This window comes from Podarcis liolepis (genome assembly GCF_965112155.1).
Source record: "Podarcis liolepis genome assembly, chromosome: 14".
Classification (NCBI taxonomy): Eukaryota; Metazoa; Chordata; class Lepidosauria; order Squamata; family Lacertidae; genus Podarcis; species Podarcis liolepis.
Genome location: NC_139569.1, coordinates 16,270,048 through 16,296,929, shown reverse-complemented (window position 1 = coordinate 16,296,929; position 26,882 = coordinate 16,270,048). Strand labels below are relative to the sequence as shown.

At 45.7% G+C, this 26,882-nt stretch overlaps 1 protein-coding gene across 4 annotated transcripts in view; it reads right to left on the bottom strand.

Moving 5' to 3' along the window:
• Positions 1-1,770: 1,770 nt before the first annotated feature.
• Positions 1,771-26,882, bottom strand: part of SNX29 (sorting nexin 29) — a 229,999-nt gene continuing 204,887 nt past the window's right edge. For 2 of the 4 annotated variants that reach the window (XM_083474289.1, XM_083474294.1), the window contains 2 exons: positions 8,289-9,758; positions 1,771-8,134 (listed from right to left, as the gene is read on the bottom strand). In XM_083474289.1, coding sequence (XP_083330415.1) covers positions 9,629-9,758 — 130 coding nt within the window. In that variant the 3' untranslated portion in view covers positions 1,771-8,134; positions 8,289-9,628. Of the gene's footprint in view, positions 8,135-8,288; positions 9,759-10,265; positions 10,303-22,946; positions 22,972-26,882 lie in introns of those variants that run through there. The other 2 variants (XM_083474291.1, XM_083474292.1) reach the window with 2 other exon arrangements.

Here is a 26,882-nt window from a genome sequence, read left to right as displayed (position 1 = left end):
TTTCCCACAGGCATCTGTTTGGCCACTGTGAGAACAGGATGCTGAGCTAATGGCCTAATCCAGCAGGCTGTTATGTTGTTTTTTTAAATCCCATTGTTTTGGACTAGGATCATACCCTGAGCCTAGAATTCTAAACTCACCTGTTGTCAGGCTTCGGGGAATTGAATCCTCCCCAGGTGGCAGTAAATAAGCAGATCAAATGAAAGTAGCATTCTTACCAGTTCATTTCTTTAATAATCACAGCGAGAGACAAAGGATATCTCTCTAGAAATGGTGTTGCTCCCAGTAAAGGTTTACCCCCTCTGTCCCCATTAATCTGCGTCACTCCTACGTTGGGAAATCTGAGCTTGTTGCCACTGTGCTCTCTGTTCTATCTTTTTAAAAAATTGATTTATTATGCAAATACAAAACAAAGGCAAAGCATACATACATCTGGCAAAAATACAGACAAAAAAGAAAAAAGAAACACACCCCCCCTACATACAAACAAAAACAAAATAGGTACAAAAATAAAAACGATACGAAAATGGAACAAATTCAAAGAATATAAAAAGTAAAGTAAGTAACTAAGAAAGACATCCCAGGGTGCCATTTCTCTGCTGAGGTACTGGCTTTTCTGGGATTTTTGGTTTTGACTTCTGTCAATCACACAGCAGTTCATTTCCTGTGGCTAAAACAGATTCTCTGTATTTCATTATATTCCTCACCTTGGTATGAGGAGTCATATTCTCACTTACTGGTTTATTCTAAACCCAGCCAAATCCTGATTGTTGAACCTTGATTCGATAAATAAGTATTTAGGCATTCCCATTCCTTCTGGATAGTTTTGTTAGACTTATTCCTTAAGGCTTTGGTTAGCTTAGCAAGCTCCAAGTACTCGCTTAACTTCTGTAGCCATTCTTCTTTAGTTGGTATATAATTACCCTTCCAATTTTTGGCTATTATAATACCCTAGCTGCAGTTATTGCATAGAAAAAATGGTCTTATTTTTTTCTTTCGGAATTCTACTATTATCCCAAGAAGGAATGTTTCTGGCTTTTTATGAAATGTAATTTTTAATAGTTTTTTCATTTCATTGTAGATCATGTCCCAGAATGTCCCATTTCATTGTAGATCATGTCCCAGAATTTTTGTGCTCTCTGTTCTATCACTCTCAAAGCCTGTCTAGTCTTAGGTGAAGTGGGGCCAGGAATGCTTCTCAAGGACACTGAATCTGCCATCTGTCTCTCTCCTGGCGTTTCCTCTTCTAGCTGTTACTCATCCAGTATTTCCCAGCTTTTCCCCTCTGGACTACGCCCCTCTGCAAACCACTGTTCTAAATCAATACTGTCCTCCTGCCCTTTGGAAGATTCAGAACAAAAGGGGGTGGGCTCCCATTCCTCCTCAGTCTAGCCTCTGACACATGTGTTGAAGACCCAGCGATCTCAGTGGGATTTACCTCTGAGCAGACATGTATAGGATCCTGCTGTTAAAAGCAATCCTAACTCACACACTGACTTATGCAAACAATATACAGTGGTACCTCGGGTTAAGTACTTAATTCGTTCCGGAGGTCCGTACTTAACCTGAAACTGTTCTTAACCTGCAGCACCACTTTAGCTAATGGGGCCTCCTGCTGCTGCCACGCCGCCGGAGCACGATTTCTGTTCTCACCCTGAAGCAAAGTTCTTAACCTGAAGCACTATTTCTGGGTTAGCGGAGTATGTAACCTGAAGCGTATGCAACCTGAGGTACCACTGTAATACAATAATCACGCTGGCAATCTCTCTCTTAAACATACAAAATGTTGTTTTATTTCCTCAGTTCCAAATTAGCACATTTTCTGGCCAGGTTATAACAAAATTGTCACTGAATATTTCCGCAACGAAAGAAATATTAATACAAATAAGTGGTTGTTGTTTTTTAAAAAAATTATATATACATAAGATTCGAAATAATATAATAGAAGATGGGTTAAAATAACACTATTAGTTTATAGAACCAGATTTGGCTACCATATATACAGATACAATATCAGACTTAATACCCTATTTCTTACGCTCAAAAGTTAAATGAAGCAAAAATCCAAATTGCTTCTTCTATCCATTACTTTCAGTATGAGAGGTTTTACAAAAGTGTAGGCAAGTTGCGTCTTAGAGTTTTCGGTTTTCCGTCATTTAATTATATTTAGAACCATCTGGATATCTACCATTTCAGATCATTCAATATTCACTGGAGAAAAAAGTAATGCATGCCAGCAAATTGTCACTGTGCAATCGGAGTTACATGTATCCCAGCAGCAAAATGCTCAGAAGAATTGATTATACGCAGGCTGAGACATCTATTGAAGAAGCCACTTTATGGAAATGCAGAGAAGAGTGATTTCTCCTTCAGTGGTATCATGGAGAACGTTTCAGTCAACTGACATTGGTAGAGAACAGGCGGGGGAAGGAAAACAGGCCTTGTAAATATAGAAATGCAGCAATATATTATTTTTTCAGAGCTTCCCTAAAGCTCTAGACCTCCAGGTTAGCTACAAGTATGGTAGTATTCTCAACTAGAATCAGTTATCATGTGGTCAGTCATCCAAGATCACATGCCTTGTTATGGCTGCCTTTCTCCTATGCTATCCACCTGTCACTGGAAACTATAGGGCTGGGATAAAGGGAGGTCAATTTGCTTTGAACTCTGGAGTTGTGTCAGCCTCTGGATGGTGTATAACCACCCCAAGTTTCCAGGGATGAAGGAGGGGCTGGCAGCAGCAGCACCTGCCATTAGATGTGGTATAGCGGGATCCAATTTTGCAGCTCACAGCTTAGGAAGAGTGACAGTCTATTACGGGTAGTTTTGAAGAATTCAGGAACAATGAGTGTTTATAGCATAAGGAAAACAAAAACAGGAAATGAAAGGGGGAAGATGGATATATCGAGTTCTTTGCTCCTAGTTCACATCTTTTCATTTCCCCAAAGGACCGAGGTAGCGCTAACATAATCTTGCTCTGAGTGGTGCACCGGCACTAAAAAAGTGGGGGTATGAAACTCTCCGCAAAGAAACAAAGAATAATGCATCCCCTAGGAATGTGGTAGGTAGGATCAGCTTACTGTATTTTTTGCTCTATAAGACGCACCCAACCATGAGACGCATCTAGTTTTTAGAGGAGGAAAACAAGAAACAAGAAGGCAATGTAAAGCCTCTTGAGCGAAGAGGGAGGAGCGCTCCGGCTGTGCTCAAAAGGCTTTGCGTGGCTATCCCTGAAGCCAGAAGAGCAAGAGGGATCGGTGCACACCGATCCCTCTTGCTCTTCTGGCTTCTGGGATAGCTGCGAAGCCTGCATTCACTCCATAAGACGCACACACACTTCCCCTTACTTTTTAGGAGGGGGAAAGTGTGTCTTATAGAGCAAAAAATATGGTACCTGGACCCAACCGGAAACAAGGCCCTACCTGGGCTTTCCCAAAGCCCAGCTGTGAAAGGGGGAAATCAGCCTAAGGAATGCAGATCGCTACAGGAGGAGCCTCTCGTATACAAGGGCTGTGGGCCACAGGTAGCACATGCCCAAGCTCACCCAGGGTATACAAAAACAGGAACTGTAAATTAACTGTTTGTAAAGTGCACGTATGCCACAGATGAGTTTCAAAGCGCCAGGTTGCGGTAATAAACAACAGCATACAAACACAGTCCCCAAATTGCGTTCTTTCGTTAAAATGTAACATAGTGGTGGGGAACCTCTGGCGTGTGGGCCAAATCTGGCCCACCAGGTCTCCCAGTTTGTCTCGCAAGGCTCTTCTCCTCACCCCAAATCATATCCACCAAACCCACACCTGATGTCATATGTAACGTCAGGTGTGACGCAAGTTAGAGACACAGGTAGATCCCTGCAGAAAGCAGGATTGAACTCTCCAAGCATCAGCTGATGCAAAAGGAGTTAAATCCTGCTTGGTCACTATCCGCCCTCCCCTCAGAGGTCAACACTGAATGGTGGGCCAGACAACTCACCCAGTTGTCCCAAGCTGGCCCACAGGGTGGGAAGAAGATAAAAGCTTCCCCACCCCCTGGTAGATTTCTTTTCAAATTTCTTGGTTTTTCTCTCAACACATTAAAGTGATATATTAGGTACCGCACATCTTCTGTGCTTGCAAAAAGGGCATTACTGAATAGCTACTAAATTAATACTGAGAAAGGTGGGAAGGGCCGAAAGGAAGGCAGTGTGAAAATGCAATAGGAGTAAACAAGTTATTTCATACAGAAGCTCTTTCATACAGAAACAACGAAGCTCAGGTGTGTTCTCAAGAGTGATTTACTCCAAAGGCCAACGGGGACGCAAGTTTCATATTTCACTAAAGAACACAGAGCTCCTGACTGATTAGCCCAGTGAATCGCAGCAGCGTGGTTTAGATCCCCCCTCGTGATAACTGGGCAGCATGACATCAGTGGGACAAAAAAAGGAAAAGTGAGTTCCACTCAGGGTGGTGTTTTAGCTGCTATGCAAATTCTTTGCAGCACCAAAGCTTTCATGGGCACTAAAGTCCATGTCAACAGGTTGTTGGGAAATAAGAGGATGGTATTAGGAGGGTCCAGAAATCCTACAGATGGCACTGGAAGCACATGCAAAGAAGGGGTGGTATCCAGTGTCCTTTTCCCATTAGCACATGGATATCAGGGGGAGGAGTGGGGGGGCAGAGTTCTGCTGCATAAGCAGAAATTCTTGCACTGATGGGATAAGTGACTTAGCAATATTTTGGATACAAGCCAAGGATGGCCCTCTACCACCAAAGGCATTAGCTGGAGCCAGGACACCCATGGGCGGCATATTTGGCTGCCTTGCAGAAGGGATCTATGCAAATGCATCTGTATGTATGGAGGACTTATCCATGTGGGGGGACTCTGGTCCAGATCAGCCCCCCCCCCCCACCATGGAAGTGATATATATGCAGCTAGAGGCAGCTGAATGTCCAGATTGTGGGAGGGGAGCATAGTGTTTCTTGCATGTAGGGGCAGGGATAGCCCCTCATACATTCTTTCAACATCAGAGTCCTAGTAGCATTAAGTGAAAATGCTGTACTTTTTTTGCAGTTCGCTGTCATCGGATCCTGTTTTGACATTTCCCCCTAGACAGCATCTTGACAAACTTAGACAGCATCTTAAAAAGCAGAGACATCACCTTGCCAACAAAGGTCCGTATAGTTAAAGCTATGGTTTTCCCACTAGTGATGTATGGAAGTGAGAGCTGGACCATAAAGAAGGCTGATCGCCAAAGAATTGATGCTTTTGAATTATGGTGCTGGAGGAGACTCTTGAGAGTCCCATGGACTGCAAGAAGATCAAACCTCTCCATTCTGAAGGAAATCAGCCCTGAGTGCTCACTGGAAGGACAGATCATGAAGCTGAGGCTCCAGTACTTTGGCCACCTCATGAGAAGAGAAGACTCCCTGGAAAAGACCCTGATGTTGGGAAAGATTGAGGGCACAAGGAGAAGGGGACAACAGAGGACAAGATGGTTGCACAGTGTTCTTGAAGCTACCAGCATGAGTTTGACCAAACTGCAGGAGGCAGTGGAAGACAGGAGTGCCTGGTGTGCTCTGGTCCATGGGGTCACGAAGAGTCGGAAACGACTAAACAAGAACAACAACCCTTTCTCTCTATTTGCACCCAAACTCCAAAAGTTTGCAACCAAACAAAGAGTTCAAGAAAGTAACTCTTAATAATGAAGGGTTGCATCCAATGTTAGCCCATGAAATGAATGGACATGGATAACTTAGGTGAAGCTGCATCGGTTAAGTAAAAAGGGGGCACTCATCGTCTACTGAAGGCCATGGAGGGAGCGTTTTTGGTTATTACCGGTAATTCCATTCGCCTTCGGCAGTCGCTGCTCTTGAGTTTCCTGTGGGCATCGCTCTGAATGTTCAAAGGTGGCATCCTGAATACGGGATTGTGAGCAGAGCAAAGTGGGGACATCAAGGGGAGACTCTGGAGTATCCAGAAGAAACATAATAAATAGAGCATCTTGGACTGAAGGGGAAATTGGGATAAGGGGACTCTTGAGTAGGCTGGGATCTTTGAAGACAAGCTGCCAAATTTCTATGGGCTCTACAACAAAGGCCAGCAATTCACAAGGACTCTCTTTTACTGCAGCTGAAACATTAGATGCACTGAATGAAATATGCTTTCGTCTTCTACACACATGCGCACAGAGACCCCTTTCTCAAAAAGGCCCCTTTCCGGAATTTCTGGGTTTGCTTCGCTTGAGTTTTCAGATCTGAAATGCTTACAAGTTGGTGCCACTTTCTTCACCATTAATACGACATGACAAGTGACTTCTCCTTAGCACCTCAGCCGTTCCAAGCCCCATTCATTACTGCCGCATGAAGCCAGTGGAAGCTAGTCCTTAATACATTCCTATTCATTTCATTTGACAGCTAACAACTAAACATGTTTTCTCTCTCCCCACCTTATACAATGAAGCATTCATTTCAGGATGGCAAATTGAACCTCTGCATATGGCTTTCCTCCGTGAGCCAAATTCCAAATTTACTGCCATTGTGCCTTATCTCTCAACGGCTTGCTGCACTAAACTCTGTCACCGTGTTTTACGGCTGGAGGCCTGTTTCCTCAAATTGAGGCAGATTTGTTTATTGCCGCTCCCTGAGCAATGTCCTGTGCAAATAGGAGAGCCTTAAAAATGATTAATCCTTTTTTAACAAGTTGTGATATAATGGACATATTTTGTGGGGGTCTTCTGAATTATTTCAAAACACACACACACACTTTGATTTATTTAACTTAATGGGAAGCTTGGTTTAATAAAAAAAGTTAAGCCTATTTGTACACAAATGGGGTGTGTGTTTGTGAAATGTGGGAATGTGAGGAGATTCTAGGGCTGGGTTTTCTCAATGATAGCAACTATTCCTCAACAACATTTGCCTCCAGATCTCTCTGTGGCCCTTCTTTCTTTAGAGAATGCCGCCACTCCTCCTAATGCTTATAAAAATCTGGTGTTTATGTTACTATTAGCAGCCAGATTGGTAATGGCCCAATCCTCAAAAAGTTCCTTTGCAAGAGGAATAATTTACTAATGAATGGGACATTGTTTTATCTGATCAACTGGTCAGACATAGATGTGTAGTCCAGGTGAAGCCAAATCAGATAGTTTTGATGCACACTGATTCCCTTTTTTTAATCATATAAATAGGGCTAGTCGAATAGTCATGTTCTGCCCATGGACATCAGCTGAAACAAGGACAAGGGGTGGTGTTGTGGTTAAGCGCGGTAGACTCGTAATCTGGTGAACCAGGTTCGCTTCCCCGCTCCTCCACATGCAGCTGCTGAGTGACCTTGGGCCAGTCACACTTCTTTGAAGTCTCTCAGCCCCACTCACCTCACAGAGTGTTTGTTGTGGGGGAGGAAGGGAAAAGGAGGCTGTTTGCCGCTTTGAGACTCCTTGGGGTAGTGATAAAGCGGGATATCAAATCCAAACTCTTCTTCTTTGGCCATCCAGATGTTGCCGGACTCCAACTCCCATCATTCCCGGCCATTAGCCACACTGGCTGGGGCTGATGGGAGCTGGTGTCCGACAGCATCCCGAAGGCCACAGGTCCCCCGGCATCCTTGACCTAAAACCCTGCCTGCGGGTTTGCAATCTAAAACAAAACAAAAGGCTGCAAATGCATCCAAACAACATCTTGTTGTGTTGCAAATCTCAAAACTAACAGTACCGGGCACCCAGATCTTCTCTGTTACCCCCAAAGTCAGGGGACTTTTGTCCCAAGGACAGCACTGCCTACAAGCTGAACACTTCAGCGACAAGAGCACACTCTGTTCTTTTCTCCATTGGGAGGATTTGCAAACACTTCCTGTTAAATAGTCCCGATGCAGGATGGGACCTGTGCATTTGGGGAATCTGTGGTGCAGAGGGGAACCAGCTCCATGTAATTCATGTACCGCGTAAGAGAAAATTGGGGTGGGGGTTGAGCACCTAAAGTAACAGAACAGATGCATCTCCAGAAAAGTAATGTTAGATCTGTGGAAGGAGGGCGCTTGGGAAAGATGGGAGCACAGTGATCACAAAATAGGACTGTGGCTCTACCGTTGGGTGGAATGAGGCACCTGCCTTCAACGGCACATGCTGTGTGTGTGCCAGACAGCTTGCCCTCCATCCCTTAAGCTAGCTTGCCAGTGGCGTAGCGTGGGTTGTCAGCACCCGGGGCAAGGCAAGTAATTTGCGCCCCCTAACCCGTGGATTTGCGCCCCTAACCCTAACCCCCAGATGTTGCGCCTGGTGCGCCTGGCCCCCTCTGCACCCCCCACACTACGCCACTGTAGCTTGCTGCCCTCAGGTGCAGGAGAGGACACAGTCCTATCACCAGTGTTGTAATAGGACTCAACCACGGACCGGTTGGTTTCTGTAAACATAATGTGAGAGATGCCGTCCTGTCCTGCCTTGGTTGCAAAATGAGCCTAACATGATGCAACAGACCTGCTGTGCTGGTGCAAAGGGGTGAAAAGAACAGTTTATCCTTTAAAAACAAACAAACACAACACTCACAGAGATGTAGTACTGGGTGAAGCTTATTATGGAAAGTAAAAAAAAAAAAGCTACGGTGTCATTTGCTATCTATGGCAGTGCAAAGTGTGGGTGTAGCGAACCGCACTCCAGTTAAATCGTATTAGGATTCCGATCAGTCTTCACAACAGCTTCCCTTTCAGCTGTCCATGCCACATCCTTACCCGAAAACATTTCAGCGAAAGGTGACAAGCAACAGAGGCGCTTGCATTTGGAAGCCCTCAGCAGCGTCGCTTCATGTGCCTTAAGCAGGAAGCGGGGGAAAGAATAGCCTCAAGCGCCTACTTATTTTGGCACCGAGATTATTACTACTTTTAATAACAACATGCCACCAAGAAACCAATAATGGGAGTTCAGGCAAATCGCTGGGAAACTCTCTCGTCTTCTGTAAAAATGCCCTCCCCACCACACTCGTCTGTTGCCCTTGATCTCACCCACTGCCACTAGCAGATTCCTGGTTTCAGTGCGGCCCACCTCCCCTTAAATCATAGATATTTTGTTTGAGGAATCAATGGTGCCACACGTTCATTTGTCATATGCCAGAGGATCTGACCAGAAACATCAACCGGGTTCCAACACTCCTGTTCCATTTTTGCCCAAGGAACAGTTGCTTAATTGGGGGGGGGGGGTAGAAATGAGGCAGAAAATAAAATAAATACCCCAATAGTTCCAGCTGCAATTGTACTGCTGGAAAATGGCATCCCGGTGAATCCACAAGCCTTATGACATTCCTTTGAGGATCTGAATGCAGAGCGATCGCATCAAAACTACATAAGCACCAATATATGAAAGGGGCTAGAGTGTGACTCTTGAGAAGCCAAAGAAAATATGAACCAATCCTATTTATTTATTTTTAGTCCTGGGCCAAAAGGCCTCCGATTGTTTTGGAAAATGGCGGCCACCTCAACAGTGACCTGTTTAATCAGAATAGGGACCCTTACGGCAGATGGTTCCCCTTCCGGCTATAAATTCAGTGCTGTTGTCTTTTCTTTCTGCCCACAGGCTTGTGTCGTCAACTGCACAGGACAGAACCAAATCAAAAGGCAGCTTAAAGTACACGGTGCTAGTTGGTCCTAATTATCCAAAAAGTCAAAGGTCACCACTCTGAGGCTCTGGGTTCCGAGGGTCTCTTTGATGGCTCCGAGACAGCCTTGGAAACCGGGTCGTCCCGCGTGGCCTGTTGCTTTTGCTTGCAGAATCTCCCGTGGGTTGGAAATCACTAGAAACAGGAAAGGGGGGGGGGACAAGCCACGGACAAGTTCATACTGTGCATTAAACAAACCTGTATTCCCACCCACCCCGGTACGTGGGGAAAGCAGATATCAGAACACAAATGTATGTGCTGATGTGTGTATTATCCATATCTACAATTAGTTCACTGGATCTGTACACTACTCACATAGTGACCTAGGGAATGGATTAATCAAGTACACCATTATGTTCTTGCAAACACAATAATACAAAAAAATGCAAAACTCCATGGCCTGGAATTTGGAGGCCACACTAAACCACCAGAAGTGATAGACAATACAAGAAACTAATGGTGCTCTGATGAACGTTGTGCTAATGATGGACCGATGTATTGATGCACAATGATACATGTTAGTAATACTTGAGGAGCTTCACAGTCTATTCTGACCTGCAATAGACCGACTTTCATGAATGAATTGCTTGAAAGGAACTTACTTGTCTACTACAAACAATTATTGGAAAAAATATTGCTTACCCAGCAGTCACTCACAGGCTACAGACTCCTCCGAAAACTACAGTATAAAAGGAATAAGGTTGTACTTTTCTTTGTTTTCTCAGTGGGCTCCACAAGAGTATTTTATGCCTCATGCGCACGCACAGACGCATGCACGCATGCACGGACATCATTTTGAACCCTACCAAACTCCCCAAAGGTTATGTGGGGTGGAGCGCAACTTAAAATGCAGCCACATATCACCACCCTTCTCCAGGTGCTGCCACACCCACATTAAATTGGGGGCGACCAACCCTTTTTGGCCTTGGGGCCCTGTTGCCTGGTTACAGCTCCTCTGAAGATGGCATGTCGGTGATGGGTTTGGCTCAAAGGTGGGCATGGCTCAAAAGCTGGCGGAGCTTCCTCTCTGCCCAGCCCTATAATGGGGAGGAGAACCTTTCAGACAATTAATCCAAAGAATGGAGACAGTGCAACGTTGCCTGGCACTGGTGCCTTGGCTTGAAGGCCAGTGCAATCTGTGAGCCAGCAGTTTGCCACCACTGCGTTAAATTAATGACCACAGCAATCTATCTAGAATCAATGCAAAAAAAACCCACAAAACTTTTTAAATGGTACATTGATCCAACGCCAAGCAGACAGTTAACAGCGTCACAATGATGACTCGAAAAGTGGTGGTAATCAAGAGCAATCAAAGGCTTGCAGGGTGGCAGGAAGCTTTCACCTAATGCCTCAAACTAAGAGACGTTAAAGGGAAGGCATACAAGGTGAAGTGTGTGGCTCTGAAAGCCCTGATCTCTTTGCTTAGAGACCAGGTCTTTAGGAGCTGTTTCATCCTCAGTACAGCAAGCCTAGTTCAGGGTGATACATACTGTTGACTGAGGTTTGGCACAAGACATGACGTGATGCCAGGCGCTGCAAAGTCAGCATCACTGGCAGATGTGCCAAGCACAAATCTTTAGAAGTGGAGTGGCAGCACTCTGATGCAATTCCATCTAGGGACGTGGGTGGCGCTGTGGTCTAAACCACTGAGCCTTTTGGGCTTGCCGGTCGCAAGGTCGGCGGTTCTAATCCTCGCGATGGGGTGAGCTCCTGTTGCTGTCCCAGCTCCTGCCAACCTAGCAGTTCGAAAACATGCCAGTGCAAGGAGATAAATAGGTACCACTGCGGCGGGAAGGTAAACAGCATTTCAGTGCACTCTGGCTTCTGTCACGGTGTTGCGTTGCGCCAGAAGTGGTTTAGTCATGCTGGCCACATGACCCGGAAAGCTGTCTGTGGACAAATGCCAGCTCCCTTGGCCTGAAAGCGAGATGAGCACCACACCCCATAGTCACCTTTGACTGGACTTAACCATCCAGGGGTCCTATACCTTTTTTTACTTGTAATCCCATCTACACTTATCATTGAAAATTTCCATCTCTGCTTCCAAAAGAATACACAATAAAAACCACTCAGGGTTAAAAGAAAGAAAGAAAGATCAGAATTAACGTTCTATGGGAACACCTTAATCATGCCGTATTTTTAACTAGCAACCACTAAAGCACCGAGTGTTTTCCTCCTGAACAACCAGGGAGCACATAAACATCAAAGAAAAATACAGGAAATTCACATCCATCACAATACTTTTAAGTAGAAACCAGTCCCTCTTGTGTAATAGCAAGCTTTACAAATTACCACTTTTATTGCTTTGCTTGCCTTTCAATAAAAATCAGGCTGGGGGGAGGAAATTGCACCCTGCCTGGCAGTTGCTTAAGGCAAATGAATCTCTGCTCTCAGACTTCCAGGGCTTGGTGAGTCTCCCACCCATCACCAATTCTGAAATGCAGCAGTGCTACCAGCCTGACTCTGCAGGATCCCAGTAAATAATGTTGGGGCACAAACTATGTGCGCTGCAGCTGCTGCTATAAAAATAATTCTGTGATGGCGGGGGGGGGGGAGTGTAGGTTGCTCTGCTATGACATCCCATCAGAAAGCATAGACTTCACACTGCACGGAACACTTGACAGGATGCCCTCTTTAAGAGTCTGCCCCGGCTCTCAGTGGACCAAGGAACACTTTACTGCTAATTGCGTGATTTGCAAGGATTTTCTCCCCACGAACAGCCAGTGCCAGGGTAGTGGTGATGGAGGAGCAACTCTGAATCGTGACCTTGGGGGAGGTTTTGAGGGGGTGTTAACCCTTTGCCCCGTGCTATGGTTCTGAGATAGACCATCAACAGCCCTGCACCTGCTGTTTGCATGGGTGGATGGAGTTCCAGTTGAATTAAAAAATAAAACAGAATCCTGCACTCAACACAAAACAATGTAATGTGTAGTCTGGCACTTTCCCACAGCTGATTTCAATACGTGCTTTGATAGCCCCCATTCCATCCTCCCATACATTTCATGGATGAAAACAGGGGCATCCTTGGAATACTCTTGGAATATGCTTATGCTAAGTGAAGACAACTGCATGAACCCAAGGGCCAGCCCATCCCATGAGGCAAGGTGAAGTGACCACCTTAGGCAGCAGGATCCACTGTGTGGAGGGCAGCAGATCTGGCCTCCAAAGAACAGCGCCAGTAGTGGATGCAGAACACTTACTGGGGCCAGATCTGCTGCTTCCTCAGCACCCTGCCTCAGTGCTGCCTGCACAGCAGCCTTCTGCTGAACTGGAGAAACTACTGGTCTCCCAGCAGCAGCTGTTTTCCTACCCCCTAAGGAAGAAATGGCAGTGGCTGCCCTCCTGGGTTTCCTGGGCTCTGCATCTGCCTTCAATTCCCAGTTCTAGCATCGTGTAAAGTTGATTTGATTGCCCCTTCTTCCCAGTGGTTCGCCTCAGGTGCCAAAATATCATGGTCTCGCCCTGGGTTAGGCTTGGGTTGGCAGGCTCTGATGCAGGAGTAGGAAGGAAAAGGGTGATGGTGGGAATCTGGGTTGGAGGGGGGGCACCTTCCCCTTCCACACTGATTTCTGGCGCTTGGGAAGGGGGAGTGGAGATGCCCGCTTTCCCCTCTGACCTTCTTGTAGACCAAAGAGCCTCAGCAGAGGCTGGGGAGGGCTTTAATCAGCCTGGGGCAAGGAGGCTGAGCAGAATAATGCAGCAACTAAGCCAACAGCCTTCTTTTCTAGAACGAGGTGTGGCTCTTGCAGATGGGACCCGTTCCGACGGAGCTTCTGCTTACAGTACAGTGGTACCTCAGGTTAAGAACTTAATTCATTCTGGAGGTCCGTTCTTAACCTGAAACTGTTCTTAACCTGAGGTACCACTTTAGCTAATGGGGCCTCCCACTGCCGCTGCACCACCGCCGCACAATTTCTGTTCTCATCCTGAAGCGAAGTTCTTAACCCGAGATACTATCTCTGGGTTAGTACAGTCTGTAACCTGAAGCGTCTGTAACTTGAAGCATCTGTAACCCGAGGTACCACTGTATTAATATTCCCACAAAGTGAGAGTGTTTCAAAAATGCCACCTTAAAAGCTTGGCAGGAGGGGTAAGGAAACTTGTTGAGACATTTTCATCACTTCTGCCAGTTCTGAACTTCTTACCCTGCTCCAGAACTCCTGTCTGATGCCTCCTGAGCACTGTGTCTGCTGCCCTGTCTGCACTATTACTTCTCTAAATAAAGACCTCCTTCTTACTTACAAGTTAGAGCTGGGTAGGAATTAGGACCCTCCTCACCTATTATGCTTGGCTGATGGCTCTGCTCTGACTACAATATTAATTTACTCTGCAATTGACTTCACCCGAACCGTAGTTTAGATCAGCCTTTTCCCAACATGGTGCTCTCTAGATTTTTGGACTACATCTCCCCACAATCCTGACCATTGTTCCTGCTAGCTGGGGCTGATGGGAGTTGTAGTCCAAAGCATCTGGAGTGTCCAAGATGGGGGAAGGCTGGTTCAGGTGATCAGGAATGGACCACACAAAGTCTAGGGCTTGTGTATTCCCCATGAACGAGGAGTGTGAGAAAAGAACAGATCACAGTTCCGTGTTACATTGCAAACCTAGAGAAGTATAGCTTGTTCTAACCTACGCTAACCAGAATCTGAAACCATGGTTTCTTTTAGTTAACTTTTGTTAGAACAAACCATGCTTCCCTGAGTTTCTTGCAATGCAGAAAGGTGGCCTGTTCTTAAAGTTGAAGCTTCACTCTCATGTGCAAAGGGGAAGCCTGAGAGGTGCACCACACTTCATTCCCTATCACCTGAACCCATGGTCCATCTTTGAAGTGACTCCAAATGAAAAAGGGGAGGTCAGTTCTGCAGTCGCTGAATGAGACTGCAAAGGTAGGGCTTGTGTTAAAACTCTGCATTCGTATTAATTATGCAGTTGCGGGCCAGGTATATGCAGTTGTGGCCAGGTATACCCTCTGTCAGGTATAATGGAAAGACAGAGGCCAGGAACCCTGATGTAAAACTAATTATCTCTCCCCCCCCTTCTTTTCTTATTCTTTTTAAAAGAGCAAGAACTCAACGTTCACATGTGCCCTCATCTCTCCCTTTAGCTTTTATCCCTGAGCATTTCATCAGTATAGTAGCTCCTCCTGCTGGTAAATTCATAAAACAACCTCAGCAGTGGCCTAGGGAGAAGCCACTTGCCCGTTCTTTGGAATAAAACCAGTCTTTAAAAATCTGTCCTCCTGCCCCTTGAAGATAGAAAGGTCGGAAAAGCAACACGGAATTTCTAAAGGGGAAAACCAGCGTCCCAATAAGAGCCAGACACAAGCTTTGTGAAACCGGATTAGTAGCAGAGGTGTGCTGATGTTCAGAGTGGGTTCCTACTTCCTTTGTCAACATGAAACCAACATTGCTTTCTGTAAGTAGTCTTCACTGCAGACCAATACACTGGCAGAACAACCCCGTGGACACTCAACTCAGAAGAGCATCCCAGGTTGTTCAGTTGAGCTTACCCGCAGTTACACGTGCAGTTCCAAGCTTTAGGTTGCGATCCTAAGCTAACTCACCAGGAAGAAAATGAAGGCACATGCTGCACAATAGACCCTTCAGACAAGAGGGTCCTTTAAGGGGGGGCAGCTGCTTTCTGGGGTGCAGCTCCCCATAAGGGACAACTGCATATTCCTGCACTGCAGGGGGTTGGACTAGATGATCCTCAGGGTCCCTTCCGACTCTCTGATTCTACAAATTCCATGAATGGTAGCCATCCCAATGCATGCCTTCACAACAGTCTCTGCTCATGCCGACAGCAACAGCTCTTGATGAGGAGACATCCAAAGCTTTGGAAAACCAAAGTAGGATTCTGCCTTGGACCGAAGCAAGCAAGGTCTTGCTCAAAGTGGGTTCGAAGCAGGTTTTATTTTCTATGCAAAATATCACCTCTGTGATTCGGCATCCTGTTAGACATGAGCGTTATCGTTTTAAGCTAACTTCTAGGAACAAGCTGGCTGTCCTGTGAGTGCTGTCCTGCAGAGATCTGCACTGCTCCCATCACTGCTCAAAGGAGACCAAATGTGGTGATGTGGGCAGGAGACATTCAGAGCAGGAGGAGAATCAACAGATTTATTCTATCAGTGAGCCTGTACTGGCATGAATTGACTTATTTTCCAATATTTTGGTGCTAACTGAGCTGCTTCCTGTTTTGGGGTTTCACCACTTTGGGATTCCCTTTGGGAAGGAAAATTGGGATGCATGCCAGGAATGAAATGGAAGTGAAGAATTGAGGTCAGGTATGTGAAGATACTGAAAATGACCCCATTTATCCAAGACTCTTTTTCTACATTGTTTTTTACCTGATAGTTCACTCCAGCTCTGTACTTCACCCCCCCTCTCTCCCATTATACAATACAGTCTCCACAGAAGAAGAAGAAGAGGAGAAGGAGGAGGAGGAGTAGTTTGGACTTGATATCCCGCCTTTCACTCCCCTTAAGGAGTCCCAAAGCGACTAACAATCTCCTTTCCCTTCCTCCCCCACAACAAACACTCTGTGAGGTGAGTGAGGCTGAGAGACTTCAGAGAAGTGTGACTAGCCCAAGGTCACCCAGCAGCTGCATGTGAAGGAGCGGAGACGCGAACCCGGTTCCCCAGATTATGAGTCTATCACTCTGAACCACTACACCACACTGGCTCAGAGAAAAGAACATAGCATTAAGTTTATGGCATTATTTTACATGGTCTTAAAACATTGGGAGTCCATATAGGTTCTCCACAGACATGTTTGTGAGACATGGTGGGAGAGCTTTACTTTCTTTTTCTCCTGCGTATGAAAAGAATAACCAGGGGTTATAAAGGAAAATACCTTTGATGAAACCTGGTCTCCCTTCACACTCACTTAAAAGAAAACATTTGTGATTGGCATTCAATGCTAGTCCTATATACAGAGGAGACCCATTGAAGTTAATGGACATTACTATTGAACTCCCCATCAAGTTTCATCTGGCTCCCTCATTATACAGATTCTGAAGAATGCTGAGGACACACTTTTTTACCCTGGCTTTTGACACCTGAGGTGTATGCTTTTAGGACCCACCTTATTTTTACGATTGTAAGTTGTCTTAAATTGTTTTTAATCAGAGGAATCTTGTCCGACGTGGGGCTCAAACCCATAACCTGGAGATTAAGGGTCTCATACTTTACTAACTGAGCTATCCCAGCTCATTAAATATAAAGAACATATTGTGCTTTAATACTGTAACCCACACTGGGACCTAAGGGCAAAGGGTGGATAATAAAATGCCAACAGCAACAAAGGTTCATTAATTTCAATGGATCTCCTCTGAGCAGGACTCAAGTTGAGCACAACCTGCTGAAATAGAGAAAATGCGAACAATGTGCTCGACAGAAATTAGATTTACTGCCAACCAGAATTGTAACCCCCCATTTTCTCTTTCTCCCCCAGCCCCCCTCCCCAATGGGAACAGTTACAAGCAGCTGAATAGCATTTCGCACTGTTAGTGGCCAGATCTGCTTCCATGGAAACAAATGTTATATGGGCAAAAAAATAAGTAAAAAGCTTTAAAATGAATACGTTCTTCTTTTGTGTTTCATTTTTTAAAAAAGAAACCCTGTGTTTTATCTATCAAATCACACTACTTCCATATGGTCTAGGAAGCAGGAGGGGGAAACCTGTCAACATCCAACCCTGAGCCCTCCAACTCCCCCCCCCAAAAAAAAAAAGAAATGCAAGAGAAGGAAAAGGAGGAGGAGGAGAAAGAAACCTCAGTGTATTTCCCTTCTGGACTTTTCTCTCTTGGACACATGCAAGGCTTTCATGGAGGATAATAATGGCTACTAGCCACAAGGGAAATGTTCTGCCTCCACTGTCAGGGGCAGCGGCTGGGAATCATAAGTGGGTTTTCTTTATTTCTTTCATGAAATCTACAGACTGCTGATTGCAAGAAAGAAAAATAACCTGAAATCAGTTTACAAAGAGAATAAAACAATAAAATTAGCAATAAAACAGTGAAAAACAGCTATTCAAACCATTCAGAGAGTAATTTTTAACCTCTCCCTTTCCCAGCAGGTGAGTCACTGCCGCTTCCTGGGAGGAGGAGAGGTGAGCTAGCGGGAAGATCAGTGCAGTGCAAACACACCAAAAAAGCCAATCCACTGCTCCTTGCTGGTACATCTGCACTGTGCCGCCCTCCCTGCACCTGATGTTAGGGAGCATCCAAACATTAATGCTTAAGCAAACCTGAGACATTATTCTCCTGAATAATCCCCTGTGCAATTTATTATGGCAATATCCTAATTGTTGCCTTTCCTGGCTTTCTTCGTTTTACAATGGAGCTGTTAATTTGTTTATTGGATTTGCTTTTATGGATTCTGCAATTGTTTGTACATTTGCATTATCGTTTTATTTCATTGTTCCCCACTCCGATATCGAAATATTCAACGAAGAGCGAGTTATAAAATAAAATAAATAAAACAAATTGTAGGTTTTAACAACCTCAAAATGGATGCACAATTGGCTCCCCTTCATCACATACCCAGCCCAGCAAGACAACAACAAGAATCCACCAACAGCATATGGATCAATATAGCTAACCTGATTCAAAAACACCACCCAGCCCACTCACGCACGAAAACAAAGCTCAACACAACCAATCACAAACAAGCAACCGCACCCTAGGCCAACCACAATTTCTCTCACCACCAAAGGAACACGAGTGAATAGCAAAGAGAACCTGCACAAACGACGCCGACACTAAAACCCACACCTACATTAAGCAAAATAGAAATATCACCTCCTGACCCCACCCCCACCCACCACGGCCCCCTCCACCTCTTCCCCCTTTTTTCTTCCTAATGTCTCAACAAATGAAACTGACCTATGGAAAACGTAACTTGAAAAAAGAGACATTGTGTATACCTTTGTAAACCAAGAAAACTTTAATATTATTTTTTTTAAAAAAAAATGGATGCACAAATAGAAAATACATGTGATGGGTGTTCAGTTTAAAGGCTGCATCTAACATGAGAAGAGTCCTGCTGGGTCAGGAAGCGGCCATATTCAGTGTCCCCTATCAGAGGTAATATGACTTCTGAATGCCAATTGTTGGGAATCCCAGGTGGGGTGAGTGCTGCTGCTTGCTGGTTACTCCTGGGGACCTGGTTGGCCACGGTGAGAGTAGAATACTGGACTAGGTGGGCCTTTGGCCTGATCCCCTGTCTGCGGGCAGGTAGGGTCTCTTTGGCTGAGACCCTACCTGTCCGCAGACTGTCTTGCCAGAGTGGTGCATGCGCTAGTTATCTCCCGCTTGGACTACTGCAATGCGCTCTACATGGGGCTACCTTTGAAGGTGACCCGGAAACTACAACTAATCCAGAATGCGGCAGCTAGACTGGTGACTGGGGACGGCCGCCGAGACCACATAACACCGGTCTTGAAAGACCTACATTGGCTCCCAGTACGTTTCGAAGCACAATTCAAAGTGTTGGTGCTGACCTTTCAAGCCCTAAATGGCCTCGGCCCAGTATATCTGAAGGAGCGTCTCCACCCCCATCGTTCTACCCAGACACTGAGGTCCAGCACCGAGGGCCTTCTGGCAGTTCCCTCATTGCGAGAAGCAAAGCTACAGGGAACCAGGCAGAGGGCCTTCTCGGTAGTGGTGCCTGCCCTGTGGAATGCCCTCCCATCATATGTCAAAGGGATAAACAACTACCTGACATTCAGAAGACATCTTAAGGCAGCCCTGGTCAGGGAAGTTTTTAATGTGTGACATATTAGTGACATCTTAGTGTATTTTTGGTCTTTGTGGAAGCCGCCCAGAGTGGCTGGGGAAACCCAGCCAGATGGGAGGGGTACAAATAAATTGTTATTGTTATTGTTGTTGTTGTTGTTGTTGTTGTTGTTGTTGTTGTTGTTGTTGTTATTCAGCAGGGCTCTTCTTAGATTCAGGGACTTCTTGATTTGTACCTTCTCTCTTAAACAGCTGCGCGCAAGCTTTTTTATAGACCTCAAGTGGGATGGAAGGCAGCAAACAGGTTTAACAGGGCAATAATCCAAAGCTCCTCTTCTCCAGCACTAGTTAGCAGTTGTCACCAGTTCAGAGAGCAAGGAAGGCAGCAAAGACCTCCTGCCACGGCAATCAATTCCTTCCTCCCACCAGGCCATTGTTTTGGCTCATAAGCGCCCTTGATTATTATGGGGCCCAGCCTTTGTTTTGATTGCCAATTCTGTTCCTTCCTCTTTTATCACGGTGCCAAGTTCTGCCTGAGGTGCATCTGCAAGGTAACTGCTTTAAGAAGATGGCTTCCCCCCCATCTCACTCCTCATTCCATCCTGGACCCATGCTGTGCTTTCAGGGCCCTGGGCTTGCTCTTCAAGCTGTGATGTTCAGCACAGTAGTGCTTCTCCAAGGAAGACTTCAGTAGGGAAAGTAAATCAAAGGCCAAAGATTTCAAGGAAGACAGAAATCTGCCTTCTGTCAGGTCAGACTTTTGTCCATCCAGCCCAGTATTGGGTTGTATTCAGCTAAATTAAATTCATGGGCCTGAGTTAGCCATGTCTATTATTTCAGTGGGTCTCCTATGAGCTGAACTACAATTGGATACAAACCAGTTTCTCATCCCTGCCAGTGGCTTCCTCGGGTTTCAGGGAGACAGCAGCTTTTATTACCTGCTACTCATTACCTCCCGAAAGGAACCACCCCAGACACTGTGGTATTCGTCAGAGCCCCTCACTGGGTGCCCCACCCAAGGAAGGCATGAAAAGGGGCCACACAAGAACAGGTCTTTTCAGTGATGCTCCCTACCTGCAGAATGCTCTCTCCAGGGAAACGCACCAGGGAGCATCATTATTGGTCCTTACACACCAAGAAAAGACACTGCTATTCACTCAGACCTTTGGTAACTTAAGCTGGCCTCTACAGTGCTGCTGGTCTTTGAGTTGGGTGGAGTGGGACCTGTCCGTATTGTGCTATCAGATGAGCATTTTAGGTATTTTGTATCATACTTTGTGCTTTCAAAAAAAGAGAGTTTTAAATTGAATTATATCTGTTTGTTTTATCTTGTTAAGTCACATTGAGACTTTTCGGTATTAAAGAACTAGCAAATGTTAAAACTTCTTTAAACTGTAAATGCCAGGGATTGAACCCTAGGACGTTCTGTGTACAAAGCAGGCACTCTTCCGTTATGGTCTCTTCTAACTCCTCTAATTGTGGTGGCGTACTTGTGTTCAACGACGCTGATGGACTTTTGCCATTCACGTTAGGCAGGGATGGATTGAGCTGCTGGTATTCAGAAGCGTAGTGGCTGGGTGGGAGCTCCAGTGGCCAGATAAAGAGGTTTGGGAGCATGTCCAACTCCTGGGCCTGAACTTCTCCAGGCCTGATCTACATGGTGCATGTACACAGTTGCATTACTTCATCTTTCCCAACTATCCCCATTTGTTCTAAAACGGTGATGGCCTAATGCCAACACCAACAGCCCAGAGTAATACAGTGGTACCTCGGGTTACATATGCTTCAGGTTACATACACTTCAGGTTACAGACTCCGCTAACCTAGAAATAGTGCTTCAGGTTAAGAACTTTGCTTCAGGATAAGAACAGAAATCGGGCTCCGGCGGCGCGGCCACAGCAGGAGGCCCCATTAGCTAAAGTGGTGCTTCAGGTTAAGAACAGTTTCAGGTACAGACCTCCGGAACGAATTAAGTACTTAACCCGAGGTACCACTATACACTCGGGAGGTCAAATTCACTTCATCAGTGTTATCTGCTGAACTTATTTCTACTGTGGGAATTATGTTGCACAAAGGAAATCTTTGCACATAGTACATTACTCTGAAATGGAGGGGGGTGGTTATTTTTTTAAGGGATTGACATTCCAAAAGAAAAGGTGGGAAAGGAGTGAGCACCAACTCCCTGGCTGTCACAACGCTGTTAGGTAAGGAATGCCCAGAGTCAGGCATTAACTCTTTACGGACAAAAGTACACTTACAAGTTAGGGGAAGGCATGTTCATTCAACTTACGTGTCTCAGCTACTCCAAGGTGTGCACTTGATGAGGCAGTTGCCATAACACAAAGGCCCTGCTCTCTAGGTAAAGGTCAAGGACCCCTGGACGGTTAAGTCCAGTCAAAGGTGACTATGGGGTTGCGGCGCTCATCTCGCTTTCAGGCTGAGGGAGTCGGTGTTTGTCCGCAGACAGCTATCCGGGTCATGTGGCCAGCAAGACTAAGCCGCTTCTGGTGCAACAGGACACTGTGACAGAAGCCAGAGTGCACGGAAACGCTGTTTACCTTCCCACTGCAGCGGTACCTATTTATCTACTTGCTCTGGCGTGCTTTTGAACTGCTAGGTTGGCAGGAGCCTGCTCTCTACCTCATCTTATATATCTCCCCCATCAGAGCTGGATGCAAGCAGGTGCAGACCCAGTCTGCATGTAACCTGTTTCTGCTCCTCCCACTTCACTCCTCTTTTGGTTCTGGGAGACAGTGGAGGCAGCAGAAGGAGGAGGAGGTGTGGAAGCCCTTGACTCTACACCAGGCATGGGCAAACTCTGGCCCTCCAGATGTTTGGGACTACAATTCCCATCATCCCTAGCTAACAGGACCAGTGGTCAGGGATGATGGGAACTGTAGTCCCAAACATCTGGAGCGCCGGAGTTTGCCTATGCCTGCTCTACACCAGCCTGACGTATCTCTCCACCTCCTGCACATGTTCTTCACTAATTCTGTAGCTTCCCCTGACTCTGACTCTCACCTCCTGGCTGTTACAGGCTCCCCCGGGTCACTGATACCTTCTTCCAAGTCCATCTCCAACCCCGCTTCTCCTGTATCCAGCCACCACTGCTCCCTGACACGGGCTAAGGTTCTGGAAGGTTCCTAAGCTTCCCTCTTATGAAGGCACAGATACCGTATGTCATCGAGCTGCTTTTACAGAAACTATCTGGAGACCCCTTCCCCTCTGTGTTTGCACGGCGCCTGCATACAAAGACAGACGGAGCGTGCCCGCCTTAATTACCTATTTAACTTTTAAACAGTCCATAGCCAATCTGTCTGGTATTAAGGGAAAACAGAAGGAACACGATGAGACAGAGAGAGACACAAAGCCGTTAAAAATGTTTTTAGAAGCTTCTCTCCAGAAAGAATTTCTACGTTAAAAAAGCAAAGAATATAAAAAGATACCATCAAGTACAGAATAGGAAAGGCTGCAGATGCAATGCTTCACAACACATGAGAAAGCGAAGTGCCTACCTATGGTGCTCCAGGGGCAGGCGGGGAAAGGAAGATGTTTGACGTCTTTACTGATGCTATGTATCTTCACAGAGTATCCTACTCGCTCTATGGGGTTCTATAGAATTCAAATGATCATACTATTCTTAAAAAAGAAATCAAAGAAGCCATAAAATTAAAATTAAACATTCTACAGCATCTAGGGCAGCACATCGCCATTGCTGCAGTGGGCAGAAATACCATTCAGTGGTCTGGCAAGACCCTCAGCAATTTTCAAGTGGGCTAAGGGGAGGGGTTGGATGCGGGTGGCGCTGTGGGTTAAACCACAGAGCCTAGGACTTGCTGATCAGAAGGTCAGCGGTTCGAATCCCCGCGGTGGGGTGAGCTCTCGTTGCTCGGTCCCTGCTCCTGCCAACCTAGCAGTTCGAAAGCACGTCAAAGTGCAAGTAGATAAATAGGTACTGCTCCGGCGGGAAGGTAAACGATGTTTCCGTGCGCTGCTCTGGTTTGCCAGAAGCAGCTTAGTCATGCTGGCCATGTGACCCGGAAGCTGTACGCCGGCTACCTCGGCCAATAAAGCAAGATGAGCGCCGCAACCCCAGAGTTGGTCACGACTGGACCTAATGGTCAGGGGTCCCTTTACCTTTAAGGGGAGGGGTGGAGTTTGGGAACCACTAGCCTATTCTGATTGGCTTTTGGCAGTCCTAGAGGGGAAATGGAGCTCTTAGAGACTGAATCAACAACATATGGAGAGGGCCAGTTGGGGTGGGCTGGAGTAGACAGGTCGATGGTCTCCAGCAGAAGTCTTCTCCATGCCTGAATCTTGAGAACATCTCCCTCAGCCCTGCCAACTACTAAGAAGCAAGGGATGGAACCTTCAGCCCCAGGAAAGAAGCACTTGTTTAACTGAGAGAGTTACATTGCAAATTTAAGCATATGTCAGTATAAATATCCACCACTAAAGATGCTTTCTCACACACAGTTAAAAATGCTCATGTTCTAAAACAATCATAGGGAAAAGGCAGGGCAAACTGTTCCACTTTATCGCTCCCCCTTCTCAGAATACACTGTTTGTTGTTTGTTTGTTTGTTTGTTTGTTTGTTTGTTTGTCAATTTTTGTTTTGCCCTTCCTCCCAAAGGAACACAGGGCAGCAAGCAAGAGGTGATAGAACAATAAAAACACATTAAAAAACAATTCCAGTGCAGATGCAGACTGGGAAATATCTCTACCTAAAATACTTGTTGAAAGAGGAAGGTCTTCAGAAAACACAACAGAGATGGGGGAGGGAATTCCAAATGCTAAGTTCCACAATGCTAAAGACCGAATTTCTAGATTGTGTGGAACGGACCTCCTGATAAAATTGCATCTACAGGATATAAGCAGTGAGATGATCTTTCAGGTATCCTGCTCCCAAGCTGTTGAAGACTTTATTCACCAAAACCAGCACCTTGAACTAACCGGCAGCCACAAAGCACTCACATTGTGTTGGCATCCACAATTATTAGGCAGCTCAGCCTGTAGAGCAGGGATGTGGAATCTCTGGTTCTTCAGATGTTATTGGACTCCAACTCCTGCCAGGCCCAGCCAGTATGACACAATAGTCAAAGATGAAGGGAGCTGTAGTTCAACAACATCTGGAGGGCCACAGTTTCCTCATTTCCTCTGTAGATCTTCCAGACGGGAGGGCTCAGGACTCATGCTTGAAAGAAGAGTTATTTTTCTAGTTGCCTGATCTTTTACAGCTCTTGCAAATTTGTTGGGGGGTATGCAAACCACAATAGAGTTCTGTTTCAGGCAGTGGGGAAAGCTTCACTTAGAGAGGCTGGCACTCTCCAAAACAGCAGACTGAATGTTTGCCATAGTAAGTTGTTTCCAATGTTAGCCCTACACAGAGTAATAATAATAATAATAATAATAATAATAATAATAATAATAATAATAATAATTTATACCCCGCCCTCCCCAGCCAAGGCCAGGCTCAGGGCAGCGAACAAGCAATAATAAAAACAAGTTGAATGAATACAACTTAAAAACAAGATTAAAATACAACATTAAAATATTGAAACAATAAAATATTAAAATGCAGCCTCATCACAGGAGGAGAAAGGAAAAAGAAAAAAAGAAAGAGGGGGAGGGAATCAAATGGGCTCCAAACCAAAGGCCAGGAGGAACAACTCTGTCTTACAGGCCCTGCGGAAATAGATCAGATCCTGCAGGTCCCTGGTCTCATGAGGCAGAGCGTTCCACCAGGCCAGAGCCAGTGTTGAAAAGGCCCTGGCTCTGGTTGAAGCTAATCTAACTTCCTTAGGGCCCGGGACCACTAGGGAGTTGCTATTTATGGACCTTGAGGCTCTCCGTGGGGCATACTGGGAGAGGCGGTCCCGTAGGAATATGTTCAGAGTAGACCCACTGAAGTTAATAAGAATGACTACATAACTCTGAGCAAGACTTAGCTGGAGTCATCTCAGTATTTCTGAAGACACTGCATGTGATGCTCATCCTTAACAAGGGCTTTCTCCACCAGCAGCCCAGAACTGACCCTGTGCAAGATCTGATGTGTACAGAAACATGTACTGCTAGGATATAATACCAGAAAACAAGCTGGGGCAAATGTTCCCCTCCTATTAATCTCCCCACAAAGGAAGCACTTCTGTCGCTACATAAATCAAAGCATGACTCCATGTAAGACAAGTCATTAAATCCAAGAGACAGTGACCTAGCCAACCACCTTCCATCACCACTTCAGGCACTGAAATAACCTTCCCAGCCTTTGCAAACTTGATGTTTTGGACTATAACTCTTATCAGTTCCAGCCAGCATGGCTCTGCTTGCCTGGGGCCGATGGGAGCTTCAGTATGAAACATACAGAGGTGCCAGGCTGACCTACAAGAAGAAGGTGAGAGCATCTTTTCAGGTACAGAACATTTTCTTTCCTGATGCTATCTAATATGCTTGAACATCTGCGTCTGGTGTCATTTGGAAGCTCTCAAACTCTATTTTGAACGTTGGCTGGTCCTGACAACAGTATTTTCATGCATCCTGTGATTATTATTATTTTTTGCCACAGAGTGTCTGTTCTGTTTTGCACACTGGAAAACAACGGGCGCAAAGAGGTTAACATTACAAACACGCATCACGACGGCCCCATTTGACATTATGGTGCAGACCATTCAATTGTCTCTTGTGAAAGCAGCCTCAGGGCTCATTACACATTATAGTTCTGCCTAGAAAATTATTATATCCCACTGACTTCCCCCGCTGTTTGATATTGCAGAGCAGATGCTCTATCTATCAAAGTTTCCCCTAAGAAAAGTTCATGCCCTTCGCCAACCAAGGTTGTGGTAGGAACCAGCCAGTGTTACTCCCTGCAGAGTTATATAGGAACCTGCTGTGAACTGGACCCAAATGCTCTCTGATCACTGGCCTAATTCTTAGCAAATGGTTCTGTACATCAGAGGAAGCTCCGACTTCTCCACAATGCAGGGCAAGCACTGAAATTGGTGAACTACAAGGTCTCCTATTTTAGGCTGAAGCACATAGGGGTGGCACCAGCAAAGCATGGCAAGAGTACAAGATAACCAGTGTGTCATTAGGACCATGGACAGTTCACTGAGGGTCTGGATGCAAGCTAAATTAAGAAGATGGTAATTCAAGGCTGTGGCTTCAGGACAGGCTAGAGCCAACTGGAAGCTTAAGCAGATATGTGGCAAGATGGATATGCCCTCAGAGCAAAATTGCTCGGGTTCAAAATTGCTCGGATGCCCTTCTATTCTGAAGGCATCTCCAACCAATCACATTCATCTTGTCAAATGGCTCCTCCACAGATAGGCTCTTATCAGGGGTGGGGAACCTGTGGAGCTTCAGATGTTGCTGGACTCCAACTCCCATCAACCCAAGCCAACATGGCCAATGATTAAGGACGATGGGAACGGGCAGCATCTGGAGGGTCCCCAACTCTTTTGCTTAAGTCCTGGCAATGACACAAATCAGTTCCTGAAATGCTTGAAGGTCTCCTGTGTAAAAGAAAA